Source organism: Protopterus annectens, chromosome 1.part2, assembly GCF_019279795.1.
Source record: "Protopterus annectens isolate FY-2018-M chromosome 1.part2, PAN1.0, whole genome shotgun sequence".
NCBI classification, from domain to species: Eukaryota; Metazoa; Chordata; order Ceratodontiformes; family Protopteridae; genus Protopterus; species Protopterus annectens.
In genome coordinates this window covers 988,483,036-988,505,869 of record NC_056727.1, presented here as the reverse complement: position 1 = coordinate 988,505,869, position 22,834 = coordinate 988,483,036, and the positions used below count along the sequence as shown (strand labels likewise).

Below are 22,834 nucleotides of genomic sequence, written 5' to 3'. Positions count from 1 at the left end.
TCAGATCCGACACTGTCAGGGCACTGGCTGGCGTCAGGGTACATGGTACCATCGGCACCGACCCCTCAACTCTGACCATCCTTGGATTTGTCTCCAAAACCACAGCTCGGATTGGAGAAGGAGTAATTGGTCTAAATAATGGTTGGAAGATGCCCGCTCTGGTGGGAGAAGGCCCTGGGAAGACCTCCATCTGGAGTGGAGTGCAGATAAACCTCCACATCATCTTGTCCATCTCCACTTCCAAAAGGCTCTGGGTGGAGTGGGAGGACACTTCCAAAGTGGGCGGGGACAGCCAGTGGGGAGAGGGCCTAGGGGGCGTCCAGCTAACGAGAACCAAGGGCTCAGGGGAGAACCTTGGGGACCCGAGCCGAGGTGAAACAGGCCTGGACACAGGATTTGTTTTCAGCTGGGGGGGGGGGGGGCGGCCTCCGACCAGCAGTCAGGGGAGCGTTTGCGAGGCCGGTCCTTCTTGACCTTATCCCCTTCCCAGGGCCTCTTAGCAGGAGGGTGAGTCCCAGAGGCCAAGGAAGGGGAAGACGAAGCAGCAGCCGCAGCTTTCTTGGCAGGGGATGCCCATCCCAGCAGTGGAGGACAACAGGCCCTTGACAATAAGTTTGTCCTGCCTGTCCGCAAGAGCTCTGGGATTAAATCTGGAGCAAATAGGACAGGGGGACTGGAGGTGAGCCACCCCCAAACAAACCACACACAGAGTGTGGCCATCTGCCGGGGAAGTCTTATGGCCACACTGTGCATCTCTTGAAACCAGGCTTTGGGGCGTCCACCATGCCTTCGCCTGTTACACACACACACACACACTCACTTACACACACACACACACACACACACACACACACACACACACACACACACACACACACACACACAAGAAAGAAAAGAGGGGAGGAAGACAGAAAAGCCTAAGAAAACTATGAATATCCCTGTGAAAGTACAGAAAAAGTTAGGAATGAAAGGGCTAGCTAGAAAGATATCAAAAGTTAAACTTTTACGCTGTAAACTGCAATGAAGTTTGGACCATGCTGCTTCCTCTCAGGTGGCAAACAAGTTCTGAAGGGAGAAGGGAGACAGCTGCATTATGGCTAAGGGGAGGAGCATGAAGCTCGGAGCCGTAGCTGACAAATGCAGCCGTGTCGGATCTGATATGGATCTGAGGACCCACAGGTTGAAGACCAAATGAAGTAAACTACTTCAGATCATCTGTTTCCTACCTGTTTCTTTACATACCAGACCACTGACATTGCCCACCTAGCTGGCAGTTATCCTGGATGAGAGAATGTCTCGAAAAGTCTGCAATGCTAGGAGGACTGCTCTCATTTCCAGGAGACTGCTATGTGTCTGCCTCTTCAGGGGACCATGTACCTTAGACTGTCTTTCCCATGTGGTGGCCCCCTACCCCTGTTGGGAGGCATCTGTGGTCACTGTGGCCATGGGCAGGGGAAGAACAAATGGGGGATCTTTAGAGAGCTCGTCTAAATGAATCCAAAGAAGACATCTTTTGTATGATCTTGACTGGAGAAATTAACGGTATTGAAAAGTGGACATGTGGACCGAGTATCCATTGAAGAATTCGCATGTGAAACCTGGCCAGAAGAACGAGGATGATAGCCACTACCATAGATCCCAGGGCTAGTATGACTAATCAAACTGGAAAAGAAGAACATAGAATCACTTTCTTGACTTGGGACCTCAGTGTCTATATTTGAGTTGAAGGAAGAGAGCCTATCTGACTGACTGTGCCCAGATGAGCACCTATGAACTCCAGACTCTGCAATGGTGTAAGTTGTAATTTGTTGTAATTGACTGTGATTCCTAGATGAATGCACAATTGGAGCAAGCAGTCCTTTACCTATACAGGTCAATGCCTGGTTGGGGCAGTTAGGAAGCAGTTGTCTAGATATGAAAATACTCAGAATTCCAGCAATTTTGTGAGCTGCTACAACTGCAATACATTTGAACAACTTGGGGGATGTAGTGGTATCATAGGGGCAGTGCTCTGAACTGGTAGTGACTGGCTCCCAGCCAGAAGCGCAGGTATCTTCTGGAGCACCTGTTCATTTTGATGTGATAGTAAACATCCTGAAGATCTATTGAGCACATCCACTGATCATTTTGCAGCACAGGCTAAAAGGACTGAACAGTGATATTGTATGGACTAATTAAATTTGCTGAGCTCCAGAACTGGTCTCAAGTCATGTGTCTTTTTTGGCATCAAGAAGAATTCTGAGAAAGTTCCAAATCCTCTCTGGTGGGGCTCTTGGATCACTCTTTTTCTAGCAGATTTTTTATTTCTACAATTGCTGCTTCCCTCTGTCTGGGTGGAACATCTGGAATATTTTTTTTTACACTGGTACGGGGAGATTAGGGAAAATGGTACATTATAACCTCTGGATATGATTCTCTGCACCCAGAAATCTTTTATTATAGATAGCCAGGCTCTCTGGTACAGAGACAAATGTCCCCTGACTGTGTCCAGAGGGGAACAGTTGGGCCTCCTTTCAGAAGCACTAACAGGGCTTATCCAGGAAGGAAGCCCTGGTTCTGTGGGCCACCTCAGCCGCAAGGGCAGCTTCTTCCATTTGAGTTCTCCCCTCTGTCTCTGGTGGTACTATCTCCACATTTTGAAAAGGACCCTGGGATTTTCTAAACCACATTTTTCTACCTCCTCGTTGATTACTTGAAAAAGGTCTTTGAGGGGATGAAAAACGCACCCCCACAGCAGACAGGATCTTTCCCTCTTGCTGACATCTGCAGAGTGTGTCCTTTACTTTGGCGCTGAACAAGAAAAAGCCATCAAAAGGCACACTGCTGAATGAAGAATTAAGGGCTCTGCATAACCGCACAGTCGCATCCAGGCATGTCTCCTAATGGCTATGTCTGAACATGCCGCCTGTGAGGTATCATCTGCTGCATGGGAGACCAGCCTCATAGATACATAAATACATTTGTAACAGAATGAAAGGTGGCCTGTTGTGAGGAGATTCTATTTTCATTCTCGGTAGACATGGACCCAGAAAGAGATCTGGAAAACTCTTTAGTCTCTTTGTAAATTCAAAAAATGAGCTAGATAATTTAGCAACCTGAAGGCAAGGGTCACTGAACCGTACACATACTTTCCAAATCTGTCGAAAGCCTTGGACTCTCTGTTAAGGGGAAAGACAGAGGAAGGGGGTATGGATCTGAGGAGATCTATGTTTTGAAACATTTGGATATGAGGAAGATGGAAACTACTTCTTATGCATCTTAGAAGATGGTTGAAATGAAGGAGCCAACGAAGAAGAACGGTCTGGAGACCTCTTACGGGACTCCTTTTCCCTGCTAGCTGAATCTGAATTACCCTTGTCAGGTTTTTTGGCAAGGATTTCAGCCCCAGCAACTGAAGAAGAACAGGAAGAAGGAACAGGGCCCCTCAAAACGAATTTACTCCTCAGAACAGTTAAGGCTCTAGAGTTAAATCCAGACCATAACTGAATAGAAACTGGAAACTCCAAAAACCATAACACCAGGGCAAACTTTCAGTCTGTGCATTTATTTATTCTGGTACCTCGGCATTTTGGTACCAGAATGAATAAATGCACAGATTGAAAGTTTATCTTGGTGTTATGCTTTCTGGAGTTTCCAGTTCCTATTCAATTGTGTTTTCATATTTGGTTTCTGCTTTGCTGGTGTGTTGTAGTTAAATCCAGAGTAGACGGAACAGCAGACTGAACAATCCACATCCAAGTGCGCAGGGCCTAAACAATATATGCATTCCCTGTTGGCATCTGAGTTGGGAAGTTTTTGCTCATAGGTAACACACTTTTTAAACCCAGTTAACTTGTCAGCCATTATTGTGCAAGTACAGAAACACCTAAACACACTAAAACAGAAAAGCTTTTTTTTGTTTTGTTTTGTTTTAGTGATGGAAAAAGGAAAAGAAGTTAGCAAGAAACTACTAACAATGGTAGAAAGAAGTACTCAAGTAGTCGAAAGGGAAAGAGTACCAGCAATGGTACTTCAAGTAGGTACTGAGAAACAATAGCTAAAAGAAGTATGGAAACTAGCTAAAAAGACTGAGGGTGGGAGGTATAACTACAAAAAATATAACAGAAAAAAATCTGAGACAATAACTCATGAAAAAAGGCTACATAAAACTCCAAAACTCAAAAGCAACAGGATTCGCATCTGAAGATGAATGGCGGAAAACAAGATCTGAGGTATATTAGGTTGGCATGGCATTATGGGCAAAGGGAGGAGCCTGACAATTCTTGGAACCAATGATCTGATAGCAGTGGCCAAAGCAGATCAGAGTCTCGGATCCGAACCCATCAGTTGAGGAATGATGAATGAATGAAAAGTACAACATCAGATCATGTATTTACCACAAGAGAAATGAAGCAAGAATGACAGGAACATACACGCACTTACCAGCACAAACCAAACTTGACCAAGGACCATACCCAATTTGGAAAAGGCTGGAGGGTGCATACAGATGAGATTACACAGAGGCATAGGTATTGTGAAAAGTTGGATTCTGGTGAAAACCGCTAAAAATACTGCATAAAACAGTTCATTCTGGAACACTCACAGTAACTTTTTAAAGTAAGATCTTCAGTCACTTCACATGCTAAAGGCACAAAAGTACTGAGCTTTGCTTGCTGACGTGTACACACACACCACACCCAAACACACACACAATGATCTAAGTAGAACAGTTTGCAATAGTAGAACCTTCTGCTTCCAATCTCAGCTGTTGTCCTATTCAAATGTTTTCTTAATTTGTCATGCTTAAAGTTTGTAATGCAAAACCAAGTATAACCAGACAAGAATTTGCATTTTTTTAATCAAAAAGCTTCTTTAAGAAAAACGAAGAAAAAAATTGAAGCAAACATTCTTTTCTGGCAAACTTTAACCACCACAACTCCAAAAGTAACTTCATACATTTCAAGTACCTAGTTACAAACATAACCTTTCCAAACAGCCCACTCTGGTTAACACTGTTGCAGTGATTCACACTCAACTTAAAAGAGCATCCCTCAACAGCAGGCAATGATACATCAAAGACTGTGCAAAATTTCTGAATACTGACATAAGATGCTAAAACATCACCTCAGAGAATTAGCTCTAATAAACACTAAATTGCCATTAATTTGCCCTCAATGTGATGCAAGTTCTTACTCAAAACTCCACTGCAGTCTGTAAATAGAATTGATAATGCTAAAATGTTTACACATATACATATATATGTATATAATATACATAAACATATACACACAATTTTCATTTAAAAGGCTTACCAAATTAGTGCTCAGACTGCCAAATTTAATACAGTTTAAATGAATGATCTTGGGGAAAAAAGCAAAAGTCAAATTCCTGGAATACGACTCTGAAGTAAGCCACTCGGAAAACTGCTGCTTCTCCAACTGTAGTGGCAGCAGCAGTCAGCACTGCCACAGCTAAGAATTGATCTCACTTTCAGTCATACTTTCTCTCTATACTCAAGAGACTATAATACATGCCACCTCTTTGTTAAGGAAGGCGGCTCCTCCTCATGATGTTGTACCCACCCAGTACATTAGTCTGTGCAACACTGGCCTGTCTTAATTCAACAAGACTCTTAGCTTAGTTTGAATATAAAGCAAAACAGAAGTGCTTCAAAACAGACTAGAACATGGTCTTCGCTACCATGACTCACTCAAAAGTATTTGATATACTTTTCTGAAATTGACTTCCCCTTGAAAGTGCTATCATAAGGGACAAAACTTGAAACTTTTTCAGACTTTCATGCACTATAACTGAGGCACACTTTACAGAGTTAAAGGAATTAAACTGTTTAATGTGGCCCATGGTACACACTATAAACACAAGTTCAAGACCAAAATCCCACAAGTCAGTGATTCATTTAGTCTATCGCTTGACCTGATTTTAGTTTATGTTTTCAGCTGGCTGAACTGGAAATGAGACTGAAATTTCAAGACAGCTTTCGGAGGACACACAGCAGTACCACTACAAAACTCAAATTATGCCAGTGCTAATGTTTTCCTTGCAGACCTCTAAATCTCACTAACTTAATGATGGAAAACTCCACTTGACAGCCAAACTGGGAAAATGTAGCCGAAAAAAAATAAGGGTCTAATACATAGCCTTTAATTTGGCAAACTCTTAAATGGATTTCTCAAGGATTAGCATTTTATCTCCAATTCCCAGCTTTGAATTCAGTACTAGATTGAAGCAGAGGAATCCTGTTTTTTAAGTAATTCATAGATTTTGTCTGCCTGTTGCTCAATCTCTTGAGAGGCTTCACAGTTCTGAATCCATGTTTGTGGTATCTGATCTATTCCATAATAAGCACCTGCAATAGCTCCTGCCATTGTAGCTATTGTATCTGTGTCTCCACCCAATGAGATACTGTAGAGGATTGTTCTCTCAAAGTTGTTGTACTGTTCAGGGATTTCTGGATCTAACTCCATGCAGTGTAGAAAGGAATAAATTGCAGTTGGAACAGATTCAAGGGCAGCTATTCCATTCCCTACAAAAAATCCAAACAAATAAATCTATTAAAACATTTCTGCATACAAGTATTTTTTTAGCATTTTACAAGACTGGTCTAAGCAGCTATGCGGTCAAAATTCGGCATTTCAAAATCTCTTACAGTTTCCTACTTCATGAGAACATCTCAAACTCTGTATTCCCCTCTTCATTCCAATTGCAATTGTCTTACAGTGCATGGCCCATATTTGTTACTGTTGAAGTTCAACCCACTGTACCAGTGATATGTGGGAGTCAGCAAACTGTGCTTTCTCAAGTGTCCTAGAACAGTCATTAAAAGTTAACCAGAAAAAAATAGTGGCAAGTTTTCTCTACATATTATTTTTGGTCCATACACTGTCAAAACCAACGACAGAAAAGTACAGTTGTGTAAGTTACTTTTATAACTGTAGATGCTTGCACGAACACTGCTGCAGTAGTCGTAGCTACATGGGTAGACTATCGTAGCTTACAACATTTGGGTGGTGGAAGGAGAAGGGTTCAGGATCCCCTGGAGAATGGTCCTAGAAAAGCTTAATCTAAACCTACATTAGGAATCTAGCTTATAGTGTTTTGTAAAGTATGTACAGAGGACCAAGTAGGTGCTTCTTCTACAATCCAACCCTTTGCAAAACGTCACAGATGGAGCCTGGAATAGGTTTGTTATGTTGAGTACAACAAAATCATAGTTTTATACAAACATTTGGAAATGGTCAATTTTAACACAGTTTGTCCTTTCTTCTTACCTTCACAAGAAATGAACTGATCCAAAAATCTGAAAGATTTAGGTCTGTCAAGATAGTATTCAGTTTGTCCATGGACATCTAAGATACGGAATATCTTTTTTCCTTATTTTGATGTTCAAGAAAAAAAAACTTGAAGATAGTTTGGCTTAAAGTAAACTTAGATACCATATTATGCATAAAAGGAGGATTAGTTCTCACAGAAATGATATCTCTGTGCATATTTGGATAAAATACAGATGTTGTTGTATGTATATTGCCAGTATATTTATAAAAGGAAATTTCCAGTAGCTTTAAAGAATATACTTAGTTGCTTATAACACGATTATTCTAACTGTTTTGGAACTTCAAAGTGCTGCCTTTTCTTTTAAGCTTTTAGATCTGCTCTATATAAAATGTTATTTAGCAAACTTTTTAATAACTTTTAAAATATTAAGAACTACAACATATTATTGCCTCTTTTTATAAACATTTTCTACGAATTTACTTTCTCTTACTTTACACATACCATGTAATTGAATAACTAACGTATTATTTTAAGAGGTCAGAAAATCATTATACTGTAAATAACAAATAAAAGGTGCAGGCTGTGCTCAGTCTGTAGCTGATGATTGTTCACGTTTGGAACATTCTGGGTGCTTTTGACATCCCTCTGCTAAATGTATATATAACTTTAAAAAACTCCAAAAATGAATTAAAACTAAGAAAAAACAAATAAACGGGAACACGAACAGGTGTAAGCATTTGATCGAATAAGTTAAAAGGGATGTTCCTTGGTTGAGGTTATCCTGTAAATTTGATCCAGAGTATTATTGAGGAAGTTACAGAGAAAAGATCCAATGATGCATTAGGCCCCATTTTAGTTAGTGGGCATCCAGAGATCAACAAAACGATTGGCTCTGTTTATTTGGATGTTAATGGCGAGGTAATGTCCTCTTTACCAAGTAACAAGAACAATTACATGACTAGTTTTTCAACTCAATTCAATGACATGTCACGTCAACTTGGTGACATTTTGAACTACAATTGGGACATTATTCTACAACAACAAGCTCTTCACAAGCTTTTAGGACCTAAACCAAGAATAGTATTTAAGAAAGGTCCCAATTTGAAGACACTTTTGGAATTGCCTTTGACGAATAATAATAATTATCAGAAAGGCATGTACAAATGTGGCAGATGCCACTATTGTAAATATATTCAAACAGGTCAATATTTTCATACAAGAGGTATTAAATATCATGTTTGTAATAAGTTTAATTGTGAAAGCCAAGGTGTGGTATATGTTGCTTTGTGCCAATTGTGCTCTGCGTTCTATTTTGGTAAAACTGAACGTCATTTTAAACAGCGGATTTACGAGCACATTTACGCTATAGCCAAAGCTAACAATACCAGTGCCTTGGCTAAACATATTTCAGAGTTCAATACCCACACGTTTAAATTTATGGTAGTACAACAAGTGCCCAGAAATCCTAGGGGGGGACCTTGGCACTTGAAATTGGAAGAACAGGAATTGTTGTGGCAGCTGAAAACAAATGCTTATGCCTATCCTGGCATCAACGAAGCTTGTTCGATCAAATGCTTACTTAAATTAAAAGCAATGGAACGTTAATATTATTATTATTTTTTAATATAAGTATGTGATGTATTTTTGTAAGTAATTTACATTCTAATGTTTGTTTGCAATTTTTAGATTTAAGGTTGTGCAAGAACAAACAACTGATAAAATATAATCAGATCCTGCAGATAGACTAGTGGTGGACCGTAGCTGGGATAGCTACTAAAGTTCAAAAAAATGACACGGATATATGAAACTTGAATTATGTCACTGATAAAACAGAACGAAAAAAAGATGAAAAAACACTTCTTTTAAATCCACAGAAACCTCACTGCTTCGCCGAATTGGCAAGATGTTGAACTAAAGTGTAACAAGAAGACTGTTACACACTGATGTTTAGCAGTTCAAAGTTAAGTAGGACTAAATCTGTTTATATCCCAGGCATATACATTCCTATAACTCTTCCAAATGATGCAAAGTAACTTGAACACAACTCACAACAGTCTGTGTGGGGAGACCATAACAAGCATAAAAAAGTACCTTGGAATGTTTGTAAAAGCTGATAAAATGTTGTAGAGCAAATGCCTGGTTGCTCAGGAAGTCCTGACTATCCGTTTAGCTTGTGGTAGAGAAAACCCAATCCAATACTTTGTAGTTAGAAAAACACAAGAAGCTTCCCTTTGCAAACTCAATAGTTCCAAACTTGCAGGAAGCAAATGAAGCACTAGAAGCACTAGCACAATTGCTATGTAAACAAACTCAGAAGTTCCAAACTCATACACTGTTATACACTGATGTTTAGAAGTTCAAAAGTAAAGTAGGACTAAATCTGTTTATATCCCAGGCATATACATTCCTGTAACTCTTCCAAATGATGCAAAGTAACTTGAACACAACTCACAACAGTCTGTGTGGGGAGACCACAACAACCATAAAAAAGTACCTTAGAATGTTTGTAAAAGCTGATGAAATGTTGTAGAGCAAATGCCTGGTTGCTCAGGAAGTCCTGACTATTCGTTTAGCTTGTGGTAGAGAAAACCCAATCCAATACTTTGTAGTTAGAAAAACACAAGAAGCTTCCCTTGGCAAACTCAATAGTTCCAGACTTGCAGGAAGCAAATGAAGCACTAGCACAATTGCTATGTAAACAAACTCAGAAGTTCCAAACTCATAGGAAGCAAAAAAGGCGCTGTAGACTGAAAATAAATCCTTTATTACAACGATAGCATTCCTTAAGCACTAGTTGAGCGCTTTCATCTGCACCATCGCAGACTTCATCAGAACTAGTGCAAAACATTTAATTAACTCATTTAAAAACAGTTTTTGGCGCCAAAACTTTGTTACTCAATTTAAAGAAACAGTACTCCATTTGTAACATAACTAATATTGGACCTATATAAAAAACATATAAATCTTGGTGATTTATGTATATACATACCAAAAGTAAATACAAATGTATATATAATTATGAATATTGATTTTAAAAGTTGATTTTAAAAGTCACTAAAAATAATTATTCATATGGTATTGTGATTGAAATACTAAAACATAAATTAAATTCACTATGTGTACTTACATTTCATCAAATATTGCAGCCATAAAAATATTATATATCAAGAATTAAAAATGGTTTTATACTTATAAAATCGTTAATACCTGGATTCCTGGTGGAATCAGTTAAAATCTGCCACTTGCTTTCTTTACAGGCCAGTCTTGTTTTCCAATCCCCTCCAAAAGGAATTTCCTTCACCTCATCTATTATCATAAAGGAGAATGTGTGTCCCTCACCATATTCCTTGATGTGTCTGTATAGGGCATTTTTACTATCCATTTTCCTAATTTTATAATAATGCTCATAAATACGTTTCTTTAACTCTCTTCCTGTTTTGCCTATATAATAGGCTGGACATTTTTTGCACAGAGCTAAATATACTATGTGCTTGGTGCTGCAATTTCCACCTATGCTCCTAATTTTACTGTGATTAATGTCATTCAAAACAATATCACTGTTGGTGTTTATAGATTTATTTTTATTTTTAGATTTATTTAACAAGTTAATATCCAGGTTTTAGGACGTTTTAAAATGGTGAATTATTTAGTATTCATTGTTGTTGCTATTTTAATTGCCAATTAAAGATTTTATTGGCGCTAATTATTTAGCTATATTAGTAGCTTTTGGGTAGAATTTCAGTGTCTGAAGAAGTGCACGAAGATATGTGCATGAAAGCGCTAACACAATAAATTTGTATCAGTGGACCTGTTCGTGTTCCCGTTTATTTATATATAACTTTAATACAAGTAATAGTTTTTCTTTGCTTTTCAACTCATGCACAATTACCAATACAGAGGGATGGGTGGATAGGCACCTATTTGGGGTATAGGAGTTTAGAAGTCACTGCATCAATTTCAAAGTTTAATACACTAACGGACAAGTTTTATTACTATTACTCTGCTTATCAGGCAATGAACATCATGATAAGCAAATTAAGACATGGTATCAATAGACTCATGGAATATTAAAGGGATAGTGGATAAAAAAAAAAGAAATTTAATAATGCATCTCACGTACCAAAGCAAGGCTAATGTAACCTTCCTGCAAGAAACTCACTTGGATGATCAACTGTGGGATCGGGAAAGGAAAAGGAAATGGGTTAAGCAAATATTAGCTGCAGGCCATAATTCTTTATCTAGGGGGTAGCCATTATAATAAATAAATCTTTCCAAGGAGAAATTACTTCTTTTAAAGCTGATTCTAATGGAAGACGGGTATTACTTACTAGCAAATATCATACTCTAAATAAACCTTTATTCTTTCTCAATATATATAGCCCCTGCTCTAATCAACATCTCTTCATTTATGAAATCTTTAATATACTAGTTAACCACCCAAATCCTTTGTATATCATTGGTGGGGACCGGAATGCTTTATTAAATCTAGACAAAGATAGATCACATAATGAAAATAGGCAGTCACAACATACCACTATAGCACTTGAAGAATTACAAAATACTTTTGAGCTAACTAACCCCTATATTAAATTCCAATATGATGAAACAATATCAAGATTCACTTTCTTCTCAGCCACTCATAAAACCTGGTCCAGAATAGATGCTTTTCTAATTTCCCAATCATTGCTTTCTAACAGACTAAATTATGCTGCATCACCTAGAACTATCTCAGACCATTCAAAAATCAGTCTCTTAATAAATTTCAAACATATAAACAAAATGTTCCCTATTTCAATAATTGGACATTAAATCCTAAAATCATTCAAAACCAACAAACAGCACAGGAAATCCAGAATGTCATAGCCCAGCTTCAAAATGACTTTATATCCACTCAAATTCCTTATGATATACAATGGGTGGCTGCCAAAGCGGACATTAGGGGTATAATTATCCAAAACATCTGCACGGCTCAAAAAAAAGTACAATAACTTTAAAAAATAACTAGAAACTCAAATAAATATTGCTGAATTTGAACTTCAGAAAAATACTCTAAAGACCTGGAGGAAAAAGTAATAGACTGGCAAAAGCAATTACATAAACACTATCTAGAAAATATCTCCCTGTTAGAATTAAGGTCAATATATCAATATTCAGAATGGGCACAAACACCTTCAAAATTCCTAGCTAGACTAATTAACATAAAAAATGGCCCACCGAGAATTAAAGAAATAGTGTATGAAGGACTTGTGAAGCACAAGGACCAAGATATTGTAGATGCTTTTGAAGACATATATAAGAAACTAAACACACCCTTATCACCATCTACACACAATTTTGGTGATTTTATACATAATATAAAATTTCCACAAATTACGGAAGATCAAAAAAAAAAACCTCCTAAAAATCACCCCTGCAACTAAATGAGATAAAAGATGCAATAGGCAAACTCAAACCTGGAAAATCCCCTGGGCCTGACGGCTACACCTCTGAATTTTATAAACTATTCATGGAACTTATTTCCAAAGTATTATTAAAAGTTTTCAACTTTATAATACAACATGGAATAACAGATAATTATTTAAATAACTTCAAAACAGTGCTAATTCCAAAACCGAATTCTGACCCAACAGATCCAGCAAACTATAGACCAATAGCCCTGATAAATACTGACCTTAAGATCCTAGCTCATGTTATAGCAAATAGACTTAAGAATGCACTCCCCTCTATCATTTCCCAAGAACAAATTACCTTTATGATAAACAGGCAAACAAGTGATAACACCCTCCTCTTAGATACCATTATCAGACTTCTTAACAGTGACAAATGCCCCAGATATGTCCTCACGGCAGATGCAACCAAAGCTTTTGATAGAGTTAATTTACATTTCCTATTTAATATATTGCCTTTATATGGTTTTCCTCAGGAAGTCATAAGGATAATTAAGGTTCTATATCAGAAAGCTTCTATCACTATTCAGATAAATAAGCTCAAAATTAACTCTATTATCCAATAGTACAAGACAAGGTTGCCCTCTTTCCCCATACCTCTTTAATCTTTATACAGAACTTCTCCTTCTGTTTATTTCACAAAAAACCTTCCGTCACATACCTAGACTCTATAATACAAATCTTATACGCTCTGCTTTTGCTGATGACTTAAATATATATTTTCAACTTCCCACTACTGACCTCCCAAAAATACTTAAAGCTATAGATGAGTTCTCTGAAATCTCTAACTATAATTTAAATCTAAACAAATCCCACATATTTCCCATGAATCGCATAGGTCATAAGAATTTTACTTTCCCATGAGTGAGGTCAAGATAAGTTACCAGATAAAATACCTAGGAATAATATTTACTCCTGACTTTAAGGATATGATAATGAATAACCTATTGCGCACATGAACCATTATTGAAAGTGATATAAATAGGTGGAAGAATATTAATATGTCATTACTCTCAAAAGCTAGTGTTGCTAAGATGAACTTTTTACTGAGAATACTCTTTCAACTAAATGCTCCTTTTTCAAATATCCCCCATAAATTCTTCCTTGATATAGAAAAAGCTATATCAAGATTCTTATGGTACCCCAAATCCACTAGAATTAAATATGACAAACTTGCACTTACCAAAGATAAAGGGAGATTGGGGTTACCTGATTTCAAACTATATTATAGTATAATTACTGCTTACAGACTAATACAGATAATAAGCCATGACCCGTATGTAAATACCTGGACACCCCAATGAACCAAAATCAGGTCTGAACAACTGAAATCCCTTGGGTATAACAGCAAATCCATACTACTTTTAAACTTAAATCAAAATGGCATGCTCACGAAGAATATACACCCACTAATTAAACACATGATTCGTACTACACAGAAATTATTTAAATCATTGCAATTATTAGATTATCTTGCCTTTATACAACCACTCCACCTAAATCTCAACCTACTAATAAACAATAAACCTTAAATATAACAAACTACCCACTGATAATAGATCTCACAGTATGGGAAATATACCAATGGAGAGAATCCAATACACAACAAATAAGTCTAGAACAAAATCTTACTAAGAAATATACTGTTATTCTTACCCAAATCCATTATCTCATAAATGCTAAATTTTCACAAACACAAGTCGACTTGCAGGACATTAACTTAGTAAAACTAATACTAGAAAACCTCGACATGAAAGGGAAAACAACTTCTAGGACATATAAACTTGTAACGAACATAAAACACCAGAATTCTCTATTATTTTCAAACTATTGGCAAGAAAAAAAAACAATCTCTGACAGAAGAAAATAAGAGACTGGCCATTGAGAATACGATAAAATTCATTCCTTTTAAAAAGCTGCTATATACATACATAATGATAATAACAATGTATACTATACCCCATCAAAACTAAATAAGTTCATCTCCAACTTCTCGCCTATATGTCCTCACTGCCCAAACCAAACTGCTGATATTCTCCATGTCATTTGGAAATGTAGCAAGGTACACAACCTATGGTGCTCTTTAAGAGCTAGGTTAGAGAAGATGGGATATGAAAAATTAACCCTGTCATGGGAGACACCTATAATGCACATTAACATGACTCAACTTCCAAAAATAAAAAAAATGTCCTTATCACGATGTGTGCCCTTATTAAATTTTATATCACTAAAAATTGGAATGTCACATCTCCAATTACATGGGAAAGCTTTAGCAACCTTGCTATTAAATATATCTCATCTCACAAACTAGTTTATACAAAAACAAAAAAGAAACACTATTATCAGAAATATTGGGGTTACTTACTAGATGTAATTCTTAAAGAAAGATAGTCTGTACACTGACATAAGACAAATGTATACTAAGTAATAACTGCATTATAACCAGTTTTTAGTGTTTCTTTTTTTCTCGTCTTTCCCTTTTTTCCTCTTTATATATCTAATTGTATTCCCTAATTACATTAAGTATAATAACTGGCTGAATTTCTATATTTATCTTCTTCATAAAATATGTCCCTTATACTATCCCTCACTTTCTTAAGAGTTGTTAAAAATCTTTTATACACCATTTGATGATGTAGTGACTTCTAGTGTACATATACTTCTTGTGTTATTAGTTTTTTGAGTGTTTCCTTTTTGTATGTACTGTTTGTTTTGTGTTTGTTTGGATGCATCACTGTTAATGTCTGAAAATACAAATAAAGAGATTTTGGGGGGAAAAAAGAAATTATATCTCTGTGGAAAATGAGATAGGTTGACTCACCATAAGAGCTTGCAACTCAGACACCCTTCTTGCAGAGGTCAGAGAAGTCAGTAAAACTGTTTTCCATATCAAGAACTCAAAAGTCAGCCAGATTAGTAGGTTCAAATGGGGCAAGTATATATGTTTCTCTAACACAAAATTAAGATCCCAAGGAGGAGCCACCAGTTTTCTAAGAGGACTCTTATGCAAAACCCCTTTCAAGAACATTTTGACATGAGACTGCAATGAAAGAGGAGGATCTTAAAAACCTCAGCACTGGCCGGCTAAGATCTAGCTGCATTCAACTGGACGTATAAGAGAATGTAAGTACCTTTATCTGCACTTTTTTCAAATAATACAGTATTTAAATTGATTTAACTGTGTTGCAGGAATATTAACTGAACTGGAACTTTTGACTCTGCTCTTCAGTCAGTGCTTGCTTGAATTTTATTATTGTTGTAATTGCAGGTGTGGGGGTAGCCACATTCTTTGATTTCCTGTCCTTGCCTATTTAAGTGGTACAGTTTGAAATATTTTCTGCTTAAAACCTCAGCTTTGGCAGGCTAAGATCTAGCTGTATTCAACTGGAAGTATAAGATAATTTAAGTACCTTTATCTGCACTTTTTTCAAATAATACAGTATTTAAATTCATTTAACTGTGTTGCAGGAATATTAACTGAACTGGAAGTTTTGACTCTGCTCTTCAGTCAGTGCTTGCTTGAATTTTATTATTTGTTAGGAATTGCAGGTGTGGGGGTAGCTACATTCTTTGATTTCCTGTCCTTGATTATTTAAGTGGAACAGTTTGAAATATTTTCTGCTTAAAATCCTCAGCTTTTGCCGGCTAAGATCTAGCTGTATTCAACTGGACGTATAAGAGAATTTAAGTACCTTTATCTGCACTTTTTTTCAAATAATACAGTATTTAAATTGATTTAACTGTGTTGCATGAATATTAACTGAACTGGAAGTTTTGACTCTGCTCTTCAGTCAGTGCTTGCTTGAATTTTATTACTGTTGTAATTGCAGGTGTGGGGGTAGCCACATTTTTGATTTCCTGTCCTTGCCTATTTAAGTGGTACAGTTTGAAATATTTTCTACTTAAAAACCTCAGCTTTGGCCGGCTAAGATCTAGCTGTATTCAACTGGACGTATAAGAGAATTTAAGTACCTTTATCTGCACTTTTTTTCAAATAATACAGTATTTAAATTGATTTAACTGTGTTGCAGGAATATTAACTGAACGGAAACTTCTGACTCTGCTCTTCAGTCAGTGCTTGCTTGAATTTTATTATTGTTGTAATTGAAGGTGTGGGGGTAGCCACATTCTTTGATTTCCTGTCCTTGCCTATTTAAGTGGTACAGTCTGAAATATTTTCTGCTTAAAAACCTCAGCTTTGGCCGGCTAAGATCTAGCTGTATTCAACTGGACGTATAAGAGAATTTAAGTACCTTTATCTGCACTTTTTTTCAAATAATACAGTATTTAAATTGATTTAACTGTGTTGCAGGAATATTAACTGAACTAGAAGTTTTGACTCTGCTCTTCAGTCAGTGCTTGCTTGAATTTTATTATTGTTGTAATTGCAGATGTGGGGGTAGCCACATTCTTTGATTTCCTGTCCTTGGCTATTTAAGTGGTACAGTTTTAAATATTTTCTGCTTAAAAACCTCAGCTTTTGCTGGCTAAGATCTAGCTGTATTCAACTGGACATATAAGAGAATTTAACTACCTTTATCTGCACTTTTTTTCAAATAATACAGTATTTAAATTGATTTAACTGTGTTGCATGAATATTAACTGAACTGGAAGTTTTGACTCTGCTCTTCAGTCAGTGCTTGCTTGAATTTTATTACTGTTGTAATTGCAGGTGTGGGGGTAGCCACATTCTTTGATTTCCTGTCCTTGCCTATTTAAGTGGAAACAGTTTGAAATATTTTCTGCTTAAAAACCTCAGCTTTGGCCGGCTAAGATCTAGCTGTATTCAACTGGACGTATAAGAGAATTTAAGTACCTGTATCTGCACTTTTTTCAAATAATACAGTATTTAAATTGATTTAACTGTGTTGCATGAATATTAACTGAACTGGAAGTTTTGACTCTGCTCTTCAGTCAGTGCTTGCTTGAATTTTATTACTGTTGTAATTGCAGGTGTGGGGGTAGCCACATTCTTTGATTTCCTGTCCTTGCCTATTTAAGTGGTACAGTTTGAAATATTTTCTACTTAAAAACCTCAGCTTTGGCCGGCTAAGATCTAGCTGTATTCAACTGGACGTATAAGAGAATTTAAGTACCTTTATCTGCACTTTTTTTCAAATAATACAGTATTTAAATTGATTTAACTGTGTTGCAGGAATATTAACTGAACTGGAAGTTTTGACTCTGCTCTTCAGTCAGTGCTTGCTTGAATTTTATTATTGTTGTAATTGCAGGTGTGGGGTAGCCACATTCTTTGATTTCCTGTCCTTGCCTATTTAAGTGGTACAGTTTGAAATATTTTCTACTTAAAAACCTCAGCTTTGGCCGGCTAAGATCTAGCTGTATTCAACTGGACGTATAAGAGAATTTAAGTACCTTTATCTGCACTTTTTTTCAAATAATACAGTATTTAAATTGATTTAACTGTGTTGCAGGAATATTAACTGAACTGGAAGTTTTGACTCTGCTCTTCAGTCAGTGCTTGCTTGAATTTTATTATTGTTGTAATTGCAGATGTGGGGGTAGCCACATTCTTTGATTTCCTGTCCTTGCCTATTTAAGTGGTACAGTTTGAAATATTTTCTACTTAAAAACCTCAGCTTTGGCCGGCTAAGATCTAGCTGTATTCAACTGGACGTATAAGAGAATTTAAGTACCTTTATCTGCACTTTTTTCAAATAATACAGTATTTAAATTGATTTAACTGTGTTGCAGGAATATTAACTGAACTGGAACTTTTGACTCTGCTCTTCAGTTAGTCCCAGCCACCCTCCCTGTTTTTGTTTTGGTGTTAATCTTAGTGGCCTTGAAACTGCCCGCCCCTCTTGTAAATTTGTGTTTGGATACTCCTTCTGGGCCCATCTCATTTGCCCACTAACCTGAGTGCAGAGAGATCATATTCTGAATTCAGACACTGCTACTGTGTACAAAGAGAGCATCTGGGAAACAGAAAAAAAAAAAAAATAAATTTAAGCTTGTTTCCTGCCTTTCCTGTTAAGTGGTATAGACTGTTTGTAGGCTTCTAAGCCCCCAAGCCCTTCTGTGTTGGAGGGAAGCCTTCTAGCTTAGTTTTTTTTTCTTATAACTAGCCAGTTTTCTAGTTTCAGCACTCAAATCTGTTTATTTGAACTCAGCACTTGTTCAGAACTCATTGTAAGCACTACATAAGCTGCAAATTACTACAGCACTCAACTTTCCTCACTTGTCTAGTGGAAAGCAGTTTTTAGTACTTAATAAATAAGCACTTATCCAGGCATGTCTAAGGGTCAGCTCCCACTGATTTCTCCTGTCTACCTGATGAATCTGGGCATATTGGGGCAATGCGGCAATTGCCTCATGTACACAGACAACTCTCTCCTCCTACCACCCAACACTACAACCTGTGAAAGATGCATTTATATAGCCAAACTGGAAGTAAAGCTCTCTTCACCCAAGACTGGACTAGACAGTCAAGAGGAGAAAGTAAACACTTGCACCACACCACACTCATCACATAGTCCCTCAAAACCTACACCACCAAAACACACACATAGAAACACAAAACACACACCTACATTCGGAGGCTCTCAATAAAAACCTGCCCAAGCATCAGGGACATCCAAAGCATAAACGCAAGCAAACTCCACCCCCCCAACACAACCCAAATGACACATAGCCCACAAACTCAGTGTGCCACTCAACCACAGCCCATAAGGCATAACAACGTACCCAACACTATAGTCATAGGTGACTCTATAGTCAGGCACACTGATGTTCCACTCACTAGACTAAACAAGGAGAAAGTTACTGTCAGCTGCCTGTCAGGTGCCAGGATCCGCCACATAACGCATGCACTCAGGTCACTCCACAATAAGTACAAATATGACACTGTCATTGTCCATGTTGGTGTGAATGACATGAGATGTACCTCCCTGGACTACATGAAAAGAGACATGGAGGAGCTCTCCGATCTTGTATCCCAGGCAGGTATGACCCTAACCCTGAGTAGCATCCTGCCATCACCCAGAATAATACCACAGTACAAGGACAAAATGATTGACTTCAACAATTGGCTAAGCATCTGGTGTCATTCTAAGGGGATCCAGTATTTGTCTGCCTGGGACGACATGATCGACAGTCCACGATGCTTTGCCAGAGATGGCCTGCACCTGTCGCCCTTAGGATTCCGGATACTGGCTAAGGCTCTTGCCACCCCTATAGTGCCTTTTTTAGGCAAGGTTCAAATGACAAATTCACCACCGTAACAGGTACAAACAAGCAAAATCTGAGGGTAATGCTACTCAATGCTAGAAGTCTAACCCTCAAAATGCACTCACTCGAGGCACTCCTTAAAATGGAGAACACTGACATCTGTGCAGTGACAGAGACCTGGTTCAAAGCTCCAAAGAGCACCCCTGTATTACCAGGCTTCAATTCATACTACACCTTTCGGCCACCTAACCCAGAAAGAAGCACTAAAGGCGGAGGCGTGTCCATATTCATTAAGGATATCCACACCTCCAGGCTAGTTGCACAGCATAATGCATCCGAGATTATCCAAGTGCAACTAACTCTGGGCAAGACTGCAATCCAAATTGTAGCTTGCTACAGACCCCCCACCATGCCCCAGGATTCACACTCCTCATTTCTTGATACACTGGAAAGTATTAGGGTACAACCCAACACCCTAATAATGGGCGATTTCAACTACCCCACCATTAACTGGGAAAACTACTCATGTACCAACTCTTTTGCTCAACGTTTTCTAGAATTCATAATTTCCAACGCCTTGGATCAACTTATTCACACCCCCAGCAATATCCTAGACCTGGTCATTACCAACATGGGAAACCAGTGTTCCACAGCAGAGGTCAATTCCTCATTGGTCAGATCCGACCACAAGCTAATCAGCCTAGACATCCACATCCCACCCCCAGCCCCAATTAGGGAAACCATCGTAAAAAAACTTCTCAAAAGCCAACTTCACACTTCTTAAGACAGAAATGGCAAACTTCATGACACCCATGCAGACGGACAATACAGCTATAACTGCCGAATGCTACACAAATGCACTTTATAAGCACTTACACGAGTGCATGGATCATGCTATCCCTAATAGAACCAAGATGTTATCCTCCAAAAAAAGGAAGCCAATTTGGTGGTCCTCTGCCATAAACAAACTCTACAACAGAAGAAAGAAGCTGTTGCAAAAAAGAGTAAAATCCCATGACTGGAGGAACTCCCTGGTCAACCTCAGTAAGAAGCTGAGATCCCTCATAAAATCCTCCAAAGCTAGTTACGAAAACAAAATTGCCACTGACTCTAAAGACAACCACAAAGCATTCTATAGCTATGTCAAGAATCTAAATGGGAACACTCAGATCTGCTCTGAGTTACAGCATAATGGCACTAAATATACAGAACAAACTGATATTGCCAACATCCTAGCAGATAGGTTCAGTGCTAACTTTACCCCCCTCTCACCCCCTAGAGGGCCCATCTCTATACCGGAAGAATGCAAAGTTCCTATAATCACGGCTGCACAGGTAAAAAACACACACTCCAAAGCCAAGAACACAGCATCCATGGGACCTGACAATATCCCAGGCTGCGTTCTACATGGACTACAGAATGAACTGGCACCCTACCTAAGTACCATGTTCAATCATAGCCTCACCTCAGGCTTTGTACCCACTGAATGGCACACAGCGACAGTTATCCCACTCCACAAAGGGGGAGCCATGACGGACCCTGGGAACTACCGCCCCATTAGCCTCATGAGCCTGGCCTGCAAGGCCATGGAAATAGAAGTTATGTCCTTACCATAACGTTCCATGTGGAGTGTTCATCTTGCCTTTGTTCTTACACATGGGTTCGGAGCCGATCCTCGGCTCCGTGCCGGCCGCTTGCAAGCTCTGCATCGAGAAGAAGCTCGAGACAATCTAATACCCACAATCCCCCTCTGCCTTTACCTCAGATCTAGTTTGCAAGCAAACCAGTCTCTAGAGAGAGCACATTCATGCTTACATCACATATGCACAGAACTAAGAGTCTATATATAACTATATATAAAAAGACACATAGACATATATATATATGCCAACTATGTACACAACATCTGCAAAGCAGAAGCAGAATGCTCCCGGCCAGGCATCAAAAGAACGTTCTTCTTAAGGGCGGGAGGTGGGGATGTAAGAACAAAGTAGATGAACACTCCACATGGAACGTTATGGTAAGGACATAACTTCTATATGTGATAGTGTTCAATCTCACCGTTTGTTCTTACACATGGGTAGCGTCCCTAGCTCCTTGTTCCTGAGGAACTCACGGAAGGACGTTCTTGAGCACAGTGGAACCAAAGGTTGCCCTGTCCCTAGAAGCCTTGTCTACCTTATAATGAGAAATGAATGTATGTGGCTTAGACCAAGTAGCAGCCGCACAAATAGCGTCTAGTGGTAGGCGGGCTGCATGAGCCAGAGATGTAGACACTGACCTTGTGGAATGTCCTTTGGGTTTGTGTAAGAGAGTTAGGTTTGAGGAATCATAGACATAGATTATACAATCCGTTAACCACTTAGAAAGAGTTCTTTTGGTAACCGCTAGTCCTTTCCTGCTATCAGCAAAGGCCACAAAAAGTTGATCAGTTTTTCTGTGATCTTTTGTTCTATCCAAGTAAAATCTTAGTTGTCTGTGAACATCTAATTTGTGCAACATATACTCCATTTTGTTGGAGTGATTTTTGAAGAAGGTGGGTAATTCAATGGACTGATTAATATTGTTAATAGAACACACTTTAGGGAGGAAGGATGAATTAGTTCAAGAGAAACTCTGTCAGAGTGAAAGATCAAATAAGGGTGCTTGATTGAGAGAGCCTGAAGTTCAGATACTCGCCTAGCGGAAGTAATGGCTACCAAAAAGAGGGTCTTCCAGGACAAAAATTTTAATGGGCAAGAGGAGGCTGGTTCAAGGGGCAACATTAATTTAGATAACAACAAGTTTAGACTCCAAGGTGACGTAGGAGATCTGACTGGTGGTCTAATATGAAAACCCTTTTAAAAGGCTTTACAAAGTCTGTGGGCCATAACAGGAGCCCCACATTCTTCCACATGGAAATTTGAAATGGCAGCCAATTGAAC

At 38.3% G+C, this 22,834-nt stretch overlaps 1 protein-coding gene across 2 annotated transcripts in view; it reads right to left on the bottom strand.

The window, feature by feature from the left end:
* Positions 1–4,819: 4,819 nt before the first annotated feature.
* The window catches only part of ADPRS (ADP-ribosylserine hydrolase), a 692,814-nt gene continuing 674,799 nt past the window's right edge, over positions 4,820–22,834 (bottom strand). For both annotated transcript variants that reach the window (XM_044059951.1, XM_044059952.1), the window contains exon 6: positions 4,820–6,523. In XM_044059951.1, the coding sequence (XP_043915886.1) occupies positions 6,216–6,523 (308 nt within the window). In that variant the 3' untranslated portion in view covers positions 4,820–6,215. The remainder of the gene's footprint in view (positions 6,524–22,834) is intronic.